Source organism: Rhopalosiphum maidis, chromosome 1 (genome assembly GCF_003676215.2).
Source record: "Rhopalosiphum maidis isolate BTI-1 chromosome 1, ASM367621v3, whole genome shotgun sequence".
NCBI classification, from domain to species: domain Eukaryota; kingdom Metazoa; phylum Arthropoda; class Insecta; order Hemiptera; family Aphididae; genus Rhopalosiphum; species Rhopalosiphum maidis.
In genome coordinates this window covers 89,781,933-89,795,730 of record NC_040877.1, presented here as the reverse complement: position 1 = coordinate 89,795,730, position 13,798 = coordinate 89,781,933, and the positions used below count along the sequence as shown (strand labels likewise).

The 13,798-nt window shown below is 25.1% G+C and overlaps 1 protein-coding gene across 1 annotated transcript; it reads right to left on the bottom strand.

Annotated features, from left to right (window-relative positions):
• Positions 1-2,522: 2,522 nt before the first annotated feature.
• Positions 2,523-6,342, bottom strand: LOC113554601. The gene is made up of 6 exons (XM_026958514.1): positions 6,245-6,342; positions 5,803-6,160; positions 4,977-5,278; positions 3,649-3,717; positions 3,483-3,572; positions 2,523-2,672 (listed from the first exon to the last, which is right to left on the bottom strand). The coding sequence occupies exons 2-6, from the start codon at positions 6,122-6,124 to the stop codon at positions 2,604-2,606; spliced, it is 852 nt and encodes a 283-aa protein (XP_026814315.1). The 5' UTR covers positions 6,125-6,160; positions 6,245-6,342; the 3' UTR covers positions 2,523-2,603.
• Positions 6,343-13,798: the final 7,456 nt, after the last annotated feature.

Genomic DNA, 13,798 nt, shown 5'->3' with positions numbered 1-13,798 from the left:
TGATGACTTCTTCTGCACGTACTTGTTTAATCTTATCATCAGTGGCGTGATAACAAGGCTAACTCTTGAGCCTAGGAATGAACGTGAGGTTTTTATCATTACGTTCACAAGCACATTTATTAGCGTTTCCGTTTAACGTTATCAATATAACTGATTTAATGGTAAATCGTAATCACAAGGCACAAGGCCGTAACACGAAAAAATTTCGGCGGGGGTGAACCTCCAATCCCCCCAGGTACGGTCTTGACAAGGCAAATGTATTATGAGTGATGTATGAACAATGAAAAAATTTCATCCTCCGTCGTTAATCTTATTCACATATTATTTTCAAACGTCCAACCGTACCTACCTATTATCACGAATTCATAACATCACTTATCATAAATCGAATAAAAATAGGTTATGGAGTTATAGTATATCAGCAAGTCATAAGTCATCGGCTCGTATCTACTACCATACACTAGTAAACCCTTGTCAATGAAATCGTCTACTTGCGTAGGTCATTGTATATAAATGTGTGATGCACGATGCACTGATAGGTCTGTGTGAAATATAGATATAGATACTAGGTCTATAAATATTAAATTCAATTAAATTAAATATTTTTGAAGTATAATAATAATATTAATAATAATATGATTTTCGTGGTCAGAAATTACGGTCGATCGTTGTACCCATCATAGTAGATTAGCCTTTGATGTCCATTCGTCTAACATATGATTATTATATGAACACATGTATATTATAAAGATGATGGATCACTCAGTGAACCCCGACTTTGACTGAGAGAAAACAAATCGTTATCGGAACGATTAATATTTTATACTATATTATTATTATAGCAACACTAAAATATAATACACTATACATTGTTGAAAAAATCCTTTGATTATTAATTATATTTTTACGTTAAATTATACTTCTCATATCAAGATTTACAGACCTTGTTTTATATTAATATATTAATCGTATCACACATTTATTTTTATATAATAAAAAATAAGAAAAAAAATAATTGTCTAAAATTTTTTTAATGCGATATTTATGTTGGAATGCCATATTGTTTATGTGATATGGATTCTCTGAAAAATAGGTAATAATGATTAAAATAAAACTGTACAATAGTAGCAGAAAAAATTAATACCATATTTATAACTGTATAATCTATAAGTTAGTACAGTAAGATATATTTGATTAGCGACATTATAAGTGCACTTATATGATGTATATTGACATATTGTGCACTTATGGTTTACAACCTATCTATAATATATATATGTATATGTATACGAGAAATAATCAGTCACAATGTTCAATAAATACTAAATAAAACCTTAATAGAAGACAAGAGTTGACCAAGACACAATATTTGCTCAATTAGTGTCTGTCAAATACATTGTGCATTTATTTTTGGCTACATAAACAAATTATTATTGATTGGTGTTTTTTAGAAGTTCATATTTTGCCTTTTATACTTTTGGTGGTGGATAAGCACTTAGCGTAATACAGTACGTCCATGTCACTATATTATATACCTTTTATTTTGCTAATAATACGTTTTAAGAACACAGACGTTATGAATAGAAAAATTATATACATAATAATATATTATACACTATTGGCGGTGATGTCAGGAATCTTAACCAAATACAGCTCATAATTTCTAAGTGAACTATCATCAGTAGCGAAGTAGTTCTGTGTGTGTGTGGGGGGGGGGAAGAATCAAATTTAAAATTCACAAATTTATCATTCTAATTAACATAAAAATAATTTACATTTTGTTGGTTGTAATTTCTCTAAATGTTCATATCCTTTCCATACGAAAGTTTCTAAGCACACTCCTGTTAGAATATTTTCCTATTTCAACTGTTTTTGGATAGGTAGTTAACGTTTAAAATATTGATGTAGATAATCAGGGCGTTACAACTCTATATAATCAATATTTCAATGGTTGTTTATTACAACTATAGATAATAATAATCGTTTTTATTGATGATTACAATACGGTAATGACTTCTTATCATTAAAATTGACTGGAAATTAAAAAAAAAAAATTATCAAAATTGAATGATTTAATGTAGGTACCTTCTACCTATATACCTATTTAATTTTTTAAGCATTAAGTTGTAGGTAATAATGTATAATCCAAAGAGAGGGATGGGGTGATCCACCAATCCCTCCCGCGATATCCGCTAGTGACTATCATTGTATGAATTGTTTTACTTTTAAACTCGTAGTAGTATATTGATCGACATCGTATGAATTTTGATTGATACTATTGTTTCATAATTACAATTAATAATATTAAATGATTCAATATAGTCTCCATCGTTCGTATTTTTGAAATAGGTTTTTTTTTACATATTTAAGTATACTATATATTTTATAAGATATAAAAAATGTTATACAAATACATTTTTCAAAGAAAATATTTTTTTTTGTATATAAACTAAATACAACTGCTATAAAACCAGTAAACATACTTTAGTTATATAATTATTAAAGTGCGATTATTTGAACAACTAAAATTATGAAAATCATATAATATTCATTATACTACGTAGGTAAAACTAGTTTTTTTAATTTTTTTTTTTTTTGTTTTGTTATTGACTGGATATTGCCAACTGAATTTGAACCAAAACTACAATATACGTGACGATGGATGCAATTATCTGAAAGAATAAATTTAGTAAAATATTATATAACATAAATCAATAATATGTTTATATTAAAACTACCTATCTATATAAAAACTATTTGTTTTTTCTTTCTGACACACACATAACTATGCAACAGTCGCAACATCCAAATTATTCAGTAAAATTTGTTTTTATAGTTTTTGAGTAATTTTAAAGTCAATCTATTAAATAATAATAATAATAATAATCAAATCATTTATTACAATAATAATATACAACGTTATCTAAATATTAATTTCAATACAATTTTATAGTTATTTATACTAATAATTTTATTTTTTTTTAAGTTAAAGTTAAATATAACTTAAAATAATAAGTAAATTACAAAAATAATTTAATAAACTTATTAAAAAAACTTTATAAAAAATATTATTTTTATAGATTTTATAATAGATGATTTTATTCTAAGATTATTCAAACTTCATAAAAACCGATTTTATGTATACGTTTTAATTGTTTCACTATTTCTGTAATTTTAAGAATTAATAAATTTTAGTTTTCTGTATGGATAATTTAATAAAAAAAAATACCTAACACATCATTATATTATATAATTATTTTGAAAATTCTTACACACTTTTTCTAACTCTGTTGAATGAATAATATATAATGTCTATTATAGTATTATTTAATACACTAAAAACACAATACCTATAATCTATATTAAGATAATTATTTAGTACTTTTGCCTTTTTGGTTCGTACATTTTTACATTTTGTTTTAATAATGATGTTTGATAGTTAAATATTTTTTTTTTTTAAATACATATATTCAAAAACTCACTGACTGAAGGAGTTTGTAGTCCAAATCAAAAAAATCATACACATCAAATATGATTGGGTTGTTCCAACGACTCAATACAAATACTTCAAACTATATATATATAATGAATAATATTTTATAGACATTAGAATATTTTTATTTTAAAAGGTTAATAATAATATTTTACTTCTTTGATAATCCCAGTATTTGTCGTAGTACGAAGTATATCATGGGCGATCAAAACGGTTTTTTTTGACTGCATAACAATAAGCATACATTATTACATTTAGTTATTGACATGCAAATACTAATTATAAGATTGTTAATATATTATTGTATAAATTAACAATACCGTGCTATTGTAGGTATACACATATAATCTAAAAAAAAGTATCTGAAATTTTTATAAAAAAACTGATTTCTAAATAAACATAAAGAATTTAAATCTTAAAAATTGTCAATGTAGAAAATATATTTATATATATCAACAAATTTTATGGGAAAATCACTGCAATAGAAATAACATAAAAATATTTTGTATTTTTTTAGTTTAAAAACAATTTCCTAAATTACAATCTTGGAAACTAATAACTGTAATGATTTACTTTGAATACAGTTTAAAGTTGTTTTATGTAGACAAAAACACGAACTATAGTAAATTTTATAGTTTATTAATTTATTGATATAAGCAGCATACATCTTAAACTCTTACATCTCAAAACATACATTTTTAATTCTTAACAAACAATTTAATTTATGTAAAATTAAATGTCTCATGATTATATAGAGAGTATATGATATTGGTTTTCTAAAAATGTAATCTTTTAAATTAAGAATGGATTTTAATATTTTCAAGATGTTGAGAAAATATTATATAAAAAATAAATATAAATTACAAACAATAAGAAATCGCATAGGGAAATTTAACTATTGGAACTATTGGAATTTTCCAGCAGTTTTCTTCAAAAAATGTTATAACTTATAACTAATAATTGTCTAAAAACAAGTAATATTTTATCATTTTCATTTCATGAAATTAACTTTTTATTCTTGAAAAATATAAAAAAATAATTAAACTGTTAAAAAAAAATAAATTAAAATAATATATCATATTTTGAAGTTATATGTATTTACATTTTATTACGCTTATATTGAGTACCTAGAATTTACTCAAATTATAACTAAACTTATAGATCATTTAATAATATTATTTTTGATAAAAATCTAATCATATATAACTTAATATTTTAAAATTTTCGATTAATTTAAGATGATTTTACTGTTTAATACTTTACTTACGTGAAATGTTATTAAATACATATTTTGTTTTAAAATATTTCAATTATCTGAACTAACAGTGTTATTTTTTATTACAGTTTAAAATAAGATAAAATTTTTAAAATTTTAGGACAATGTTAGCTTATAATTTTATATTAATATTCTATAAAATATAAATTATAAAATAATATAATAACTATTTAAAAATAATAAATAAATAACAAATTTAAAATTTACTTCTTGTATAGTATTATGCGCTTCTCGAACGATGAAAAATATAAATATCATCTTCAAAATATAAAATACTAAAGCTAATCTGTTGAATGCTAAGCTTGTGTTAATGTTGTTGGTGTAGTTAAATGCTAATTTTGTTACGTTTGAAGCAATAAGTAAAACTGATTCGATGATGATTAGCAATGCGTGAAAAGCATAATATGTTTTTACTTTTTCTGTCAAATTCCGTAGTTCAATAAATAAATTGTGTATTTCGGTCGGATAGAAACATTTTGTAGTAATAGTTGCAGTTGGATTGCTTAAATCTAAAAATGATAACAACTAAGTGTTCATCAACTAACTTACTGTATTAAAAAGAGGTTGTCATTTTAAACATAAAAGTTTAATCTCCATAAGATGCTTCTTAAGTATAGAATTAAAATTTAAAAATCTCAATTATTTTAAATATTGTCTAAGTATACCGAAAATTTCCAAAAATCAGATGTTGAATAACTATATTATTTAAGAATAAAATGAATATAAGCATGCTCCGTGAATTACTCTGTAAATATATATACATATACATTTTATATTGATACAATTTTCGCAATTTATACAAATTTTAACAAAAATTTGATTTCATTTAAATGCAGTTCATAATAGGACTGTAAGTTGTAAGTTAGTGACTATTGTATAATATATCACAGTATATCATGGTCATAAATCATAATCCTAACCTAGGTGGATAAAACTAAATTATAAATTTCCGTGGATACTTCGAATGGTCACTATATTTAATAAACCATCAAATAATATTAATGTATATTTGACTATTATAGAAGGTACTTACTGTTTTTAAATACTAAGTTGGCTAGTTTGTATCTGTCTCTTAACATTCTTATACTTATAATATATGGTAATACTGTTATCATTGTCAATAAAGTGATCAAACTCCACATAAATAATATGAAAAAATTATAATTATAAAAATAATATGTGAAAGTTATATGGTAAGTCCCAATTAGTAAGACGTATACTAAGTAAAATTGTTGTGCCTTATAATTCGATGAACAATGGACTTGTAGTACAAGCTCATCAAATCGATAAAATGAATCAAATATTTTAAAAAAATGTTTACTTTTATTTGCTGAAAGTACTACGTTAACAACCATCGAAATTAAGTTAACATATGTTTCGAATAAAATAACCTGAAATCAGATAGTATGGTAGTTTATTATACATTTTATATGATATTTAATGTGGATACGTGACGAAATGAATAAAGAACTTACATATTTTATCAATCTTTGTGATGGTGCTATACTATTAGTATATTTGTGAAGTCCAATATGGATTGATATACTTGTAAAATATAATGAAATCCACACAACTAATGAATAACAAAAGGATAAGTACTTATGGTTTTCAGCAAATGGAAAGAAACCGATTAATTTTCCTGTATAATATATTAGGTTAAAATTGCTCCACGTCGAATACATATTAATTCACTTAACAGACTACGCACGCGGGAATCTTAAATACGTATAGTTTCCGTTGTTTATAAAGACGACATTAAAATATTTCGACAGCAGATGCTCGGCAAGTACTTGCATTTAGTCACCAGTTTTTTATATAAGTATTTTAAAGTACTCTGAAATCAATTAACCTGCTACCTGTAGTGATTGATTTTAATAATTAATCCATATCTATCCTCTAATAATTTATTGTATTTCTGAATAAATGGTATAATTTAGAAGCAATGTTTTTGACAGCTCTTCAGATCGTATTTATGTCATTATGAACATAAATATTTAAGGATATACATTATGGGTACATAAGTAAATAGACATATAATCAATAATATATATCATACTTGTATGTTGAAAAGTATAAGTTAACATAATAAAAATATACATTTCAATCAGAATTTGGATTTAAAATAATAATATGTTTTAACAGTAATATTGGAGTTAGTTATAGGCTACCAATAATTTTTCAGTGTTATAGGATATAAGTATTTTTACTCATGATTAAATACGATAAAATACATAAATTGTATAGGTAATTAATTTACTGTACTTCTTCCTATTTCTGACGATTTCTATCCACTTTTACAGATATACAACTCATCGACTCTTCTTTTTATCATATTATCGCACGCGGCCCAGTGGACGTGACAGTAAACGGAGCAAACGTTACCACTACACTAACCGTTGCCAATAGATGGCGATCACCACATAGCGAGCGTCGATCTGTCGATTTTATAACTATAATATATTTACCATTCTACCAATAACACGATTTTTCACCAGATTCGTGTTACTGCATAGAACATAATTGATTTCCTGGAAAATAATATAATAATAATTGTATTAATGGATTTCTGTTCTATGCGTTTATATCATATAGTATAGTACATTGACAGTGGTGTAACTAGGTAATTATATTCAATTATACAACAGCAGAAAAGTTAAATAAATGTAGATTCTTTGTACAATATCTTGATGAAAAGAATATTTTTATCTTATAAATACGTTAAGTACATTTTTTATTATCGAGCTTAGAAGATTTAAAAATGTATACTGTTCACATATCTGGGAAGAAAAATAATACATTTTTTACCTCCCCATTACAATTACGCTTGTGATTTTGTGAGATATACCTAATATGAAAATCTTTTACACAGTAGGCGCTTATTATTTACGCCACTCTACTAATTTTTGAATCTATCAAATTGAAAATTGAGAAAATTATCAATATTTCTTCATTGAATTTTTGCTATATTTAAATTTCTATGAAATTTGTGATAATGTGAAATATAACAATTTAAAAACACGCATATAATATCACCAAAAAATTGAAATATTATTCAAAAGACAACGTAGAAATAAAAATAATATTTTTAAATTTAATTTCGATAATAGGTCACAATTCATTCTTATAATATAGGTGTTAATAACACAAGATTGGTTCTGCCATTGGTTATAGAATATATATTCTATAATCAATAGTTTTGCTGAACGTAACTTTGTTATGTCGCGTTATGTCATTATTATAGTAAAGTAGTTTTTTGTGTTAAAAATATTGGTTCTTACTAGTGGTTCATATTAGTTGTTGGGTAAGAATTAAACATCATAAATATTTTTGGAATTTGTTCAAGTATATTCATAAGCATAGAAAGAAATTTTGATGACGTTATACCCGTTATAGTACCTACCTACCTATATATTGTTTCAATGTCGTACACTCCACGGTATAGATCCGGTTTTTACTTAATCGTAAACGGCGTTTATTAAAATTGTGTAACATCTTCACAAACAATAATATGTATTTATTACTTCCTGAATTTTTTGTATACGCAGTGTATAATACATGATATTACGCAGGCGTTCTCCGAAGCTCAATAGGTATAAATTGATTTTATTGTACGCCAATCATACGCATATTGTTCGTCTTAATTAATGAATAAATCTCACAACCGTAGATATATTTTAATCGATTGTTTAAGTTCGACGGTTGAGCTTATAATGTCCCATGTGACGCGATTGCACTGTACACACATAGGTGAAAACATAATGAGTGTTTTAAGTGCACATAATGGGAAATCGTAATTATTAATGTTCTACAACTTTGATGATAATATTTTTATTATTATTATTATTTTTAATCTATTGAATAATTATTACTATTATTATTGATTATTTCTCTGTCATTATTCCATGACTCAGTGAAAGTATTTCCAATATGCTATTTTCATTGAATTATCTTTAGTGTAAAAAAAACCTACATAATATTATAGTATGGCATTTGATAGCGCATGACATTATACGATAATAATCGAACAAATTTATTCCAATGTTAAATATTACATCACGGTCAATACGATAGCATACGATTACGGCTGTTTTCTAAGCAATTCGCGTGTTCACTTAATATTAAATATTAATATTATATTGAAATTATAATGATAATAAATCCATTCTAAAAATAAATTGTAAAAATAAGACGAAACTTCACATAAATGGTTTAAAAAAAATATTTTGTAATAAAGGTACATAATGAGAGTATATACGAATTATTTTTTATTTAAATTGTTGTACCTATTTGACAGTTTTACTGTTTTTGCATTAATTTGAAAAATATCTATATTATACGTTTTATTTACAATCTTGTTCGTGTACATTATTATGCACATTAAATATTTAAATATGTATATAATTTAAAAATACTTATGTGATTCACTCTCTGATATGTGCGGTCAGTTCTTGTGTAAAGGGGAATACTAGAATATAAGTAACTTGTCAAAAAGCTTCAAAATATTCACTACTTAACTTAACCTCGCGAGTTTTTTTTACACTGGTAAAAAAAAAAAATTACCGAAAGTATCTGTAAAATAATATAAAATTAACATTTTACAAATGTGTATTAACCTTATTTAATAATAATACATAAAATAAAATATAAAAATCAATTAAATAATATAACGAAAATATTTATTTGTGTAAATAAATACTATTTTCGGTAGTCATTCTATATAACTTATGTAATACTTACTTTTTATTTTAACGTGCACGCGGTTATAATTTCGGACATTATAAACTGTATTATATTTACTATAGGCTATATTACGCACAACAAAACATGCGACGGACAAATTTTTTTGTGCGTTTCCGCAAGAACGGTAACCACGGACTCTTTTCCAGCACTGTGGCTGGTTATTGGATCTGAATAACTATGTACATAGACCAGAATTGTTGATCAATTTTGTATATTTTATTGAACCTAGGCCAAAACTTGTATCAGAATGCACTCAAACTCGGTTGCTTTGGTTGCACTAAGTCCCCGAACGTTATATGAGAATGTCCGACATCGAACTCCATGATTTCCTCGGTAGATCGATGAAGTCGCCGCTCGCCACATCCGGTTCGGTCAGGCCCACAAACACATGCTGCGTCGATACCGAAGACAACGATCTGCACCAGACATCACTACAATATTGGGCATTGATATATTATTATTATTATTGATATATATTATCTTATCGTCGAACTGAAAATTTCGGCATATTTTTTTGGAGTGTTGGACTGACCATTTGCAGGTGGTTTTGCTGAAATCGACAGCATCACCAAGCAGGCCGACGGCGATCGAATCTCGACGTCGGACGTAATATTATTTTTTATGATTATATAGTATAATATACGTTAATATATTTTTACGATAAATGTATGTATGTATTTTTAAAACAAAATATGTTTTTTGTCGTACTCTTTGACCTTTGTAAAAATAACACTGTAATAATAAACTTTGTTACAGAAACAAATATTTCAACACAATACATAATATAGTTGTCATTATTATCAATAGCAGCAGTCAGCAATAAATGTGTATAGTTTTTTAGATAAAAAATTAAATCTATAATAATTTTTTATGGGACTTAATCACAGGGAATGAATTATTTCATTAAATTTTTTCTAAATTAAGTATTGATAAAATCTTAACTCACAATAGTTCAATTTTACTATAAAATCTATCGGTTAATAGTATAAACTATTTTGTTTAAGTTTAATCAAGATAGAGTTCACAGAAGTTTTAATGTTATTAAGAAATGTTTAACACTTTAGGTATGATTTTATAAACCGTCAAAAACGGAAAATTTCAGTTGAAAAATATATTTTTGAAATATTAAACCACTTTCGCTATTTAATTTTATGATTTTTGCTGTATATAAATATTATGTATACCCATACCCCGGAATTAAACAGAAGAACTTTCTGACTAATAAAATAGGCATGGTTATCATTCAAAGAAATCTTGTTTAGGAAACACATTTTATAGATTTCATAAACAAGTTTCACCACTTAAACATAACATTATTATACTTAAATACATTATCTATACACGAATTATAGGCATAAACAATAGAGTAGTAAAGTATAAGTATATAAGTAGACGTAGTATAAATCGTTTATATTTTAACATATTTATAATTCTTTATTTATTTAAATTATTAATACAAATAATAACGTAAATATTTTCATAGTTGTGTCTTTTGACTTTTTGTAATGTCTATTTAGAATTTATCAACTTAATAAATAAAAAAAAGATTTTATATTTGTATATGTCTTCTAACATTTAATGAGGGCTAGCGGTGGGCATCCATATATAGACCAATTATATTATCAATTATTATAAAATATATTTAAACTAAACTTAAAAATAAATCCATGTAATTGTAATGTAAATACTATTTTGTTACTAACTTATTATCTTATAATGCATATATTAAGTAACTAGTAAGTAGTAAATTCGTTCTAGTTGTATCAAATTTCGAAATAATTTTTGGTATATAAAAACATAAGTGAATAAAAATATAGTATATAAATGATCATTATTTCTTATTATTATTATTTTATATTTTATAAATTAATATCGGGCTTACCTAACTGAAAATACATGTTATTATTTTTATAAATTTGAATTGCATCACTTAAATGGATTTTGTGAAACAAATTAGTAATTTAATAAAATAAATAATATCAGATTAGATTGAAAAATTATTTTTTTATATTTTTTCAAGTTAATTAATTATATAGGTACATAATTATAGTTAGTACTTTTAGGTCAAAACTAAAATTAAAATTTTTTATTAACAAGCATATTATTATGAAGTACCTACACATGTTGACAAATTTAGATATTGAAACGAAGAACAACGATTTTGGTTTTTAAGTTATAGTCATAAACCTTAAGGTCTATGGTTATAGTTTATAAAATATTATCCACTGCTTCACTGGACACTGGTACTTGAATTATTTAACGTATATTACCTTTTTTTATAGGCACAATGACATTTCAAGTACAATGTGTTTGGCAAAAAATGAATTCAACTTACCGTTATAATAGTAATAATATAAGTTGTCTGACCGTCTTTGTTCAGAATCGTTTTTTGTATGCAATGATTAATCATTTAATTAAAATTTAACACTTACATTATACAGTAACTTACTCAAAGACGAAGTAACACTTGATGCCTACCGGTAGAGCGACTATGAACTTTCCCCATTTATACATGACCATAAACTAATACTAAAATATAAAAATCAATTCAGTTATTTCAGTTAAAAAATATAAAACGAAAAATAATATTGCGATGTTCAGTGATTTGAAACTTATAATATAATATGTTGTCATAAAATTTGTTATCGCGTGTTTCTAGGCGTTGCACTAGTCGTATATTTTATGCTCTGATGGCTTAAGATTTATATTGCATCGTCATTTTTTAATTACTATGATTCTTCTATAATCTTGCTTTCGTTTTATTGAATAATAGTTGCGTTGATCCAACTTTCGGTCAGTGCAATTTTTGATTTAAATATATATAATTAAATTTCTATGTTTTATATTGTAAAATTGAATAAATCATTGTTATTTGATGAACTAATAATTAATATATTACATACCATATAGAAGAATTAATTATGTATGTATTATTCGCAGGTTTCGCTAAGATAATCTGAATTAATATAAAAGGGTCGATTTAATGAATTAATAAATATACAAATACAAAATAATAAATACAAATATAATATAATAAATAGTATATATTTATATAAATTACAAATATCGATCATCTAGTTGAAAACTGCAACAAGGCTTTTATTTTATGAGGTTAGGTACAATCGTTTTTAATAGTGCCCATTGCCTTTCTAAATTACTTTCTGAACTAAAGTATTTTTTTTTTTTTTTACTGTAGCATTGTTATTGGTAAGAGGAAACACCTACACATTACTTCTCCTGAAGGTTTGACTGACTACAATATTTTAACCTGTAGGTGGTGGATATTCTTTAATAATTTCCTAATAACTAGTAAACGGTTAATACAGTTGACCAATGATCGCATATTCATTATTTGTAACGTTTAGCAAAAAATCATTTAAACCTTTCGTATAAAATTAATGGTCGTTAAATTACAAACTACAAAAAAAAACACGAACGACAAATTGAATGTTACATAACCTATATTTTTAATTTTACTTTGAGTAAAATAATTGTTTGTTAAAATATTATGATATGTTTTTATTTAATTGTTATGATTAAACAGCGAAACTTAAATTTGCACTTTCAACTAAAAATAATTACAGTATTACTTACCAAACTATAGGGTACCTCCAAAAAATTCAACATTCAAAAATTCCAATCCTTCCAATCAATTTGCCTTCGCCTCCTCACCAACTGGTACATCAGCAACCTCACACTCCACTCTGACCTCAAAATCCCAAACGTAAATACCCTAGCCTCCCGCTACTATAAATTACTTCACAATAACACAGTCAACCATCCTAATCCACTCATTTCCAATCTCTCCTCCCTCACATTCCCTGATAACCCACCACGTTGTCTAAAGCGAAATTGGCCCAGGGACCTTCTCAACCAATAAAAAAAAAAAAAAATTAAAAAATTAATAATAAAAGTCTAGAATTTAAGTAGTTTTGTTTGGACACCCCCTTCTATCAAGCCGTCCAGTTTTGTAAATTATTAACCATATTACTTATTATACAGTATAATACAGATTGTATATATTTTTTCTTTTAATAAAAAAAAAAATAAAAATTATTACTTACACAGTTATACAGCTATAAATTAGAATATTATATTTCAAATACAGGCAATTTTATAGGTTTTTATTAAAAAAACAGAATTGAATAATTTTTGTAAAACAGTATAGGTTTTGGTTTTACCTAACCTAACGTAATCTAACACCTATGTATTAGAATTCATAGTTTATAAGGATGTATTAAGATTGGAGTACATAAAATGTAATACAAATTGAGAATTTACTTAAAAAT

Bases quoted from the DNA above. Each gene is read 5' to 3' on its own strand.
- LOC113554601 (XM_026958514.1), bottom strand. From the start codon at position 6,124: ATGGTTGTTAACGTAGTACTTTCAGCAAATAAAAGTAAACATTTTTTT. The intron at 5,279-5,802 runs GTAAGTACCTTC...TATCATTTTTAG, and splicing joins CAACTTAGTATTTAAAAACA to ATTTAAGCAATCCAACTGCA. The intron at 3,573-3,648 runs GTAAAATATTAT...ATATATATATAG, and splicing joins ATACTGGGATTATCAAAGAA to TTTGAAGTATTTGTATTGAG.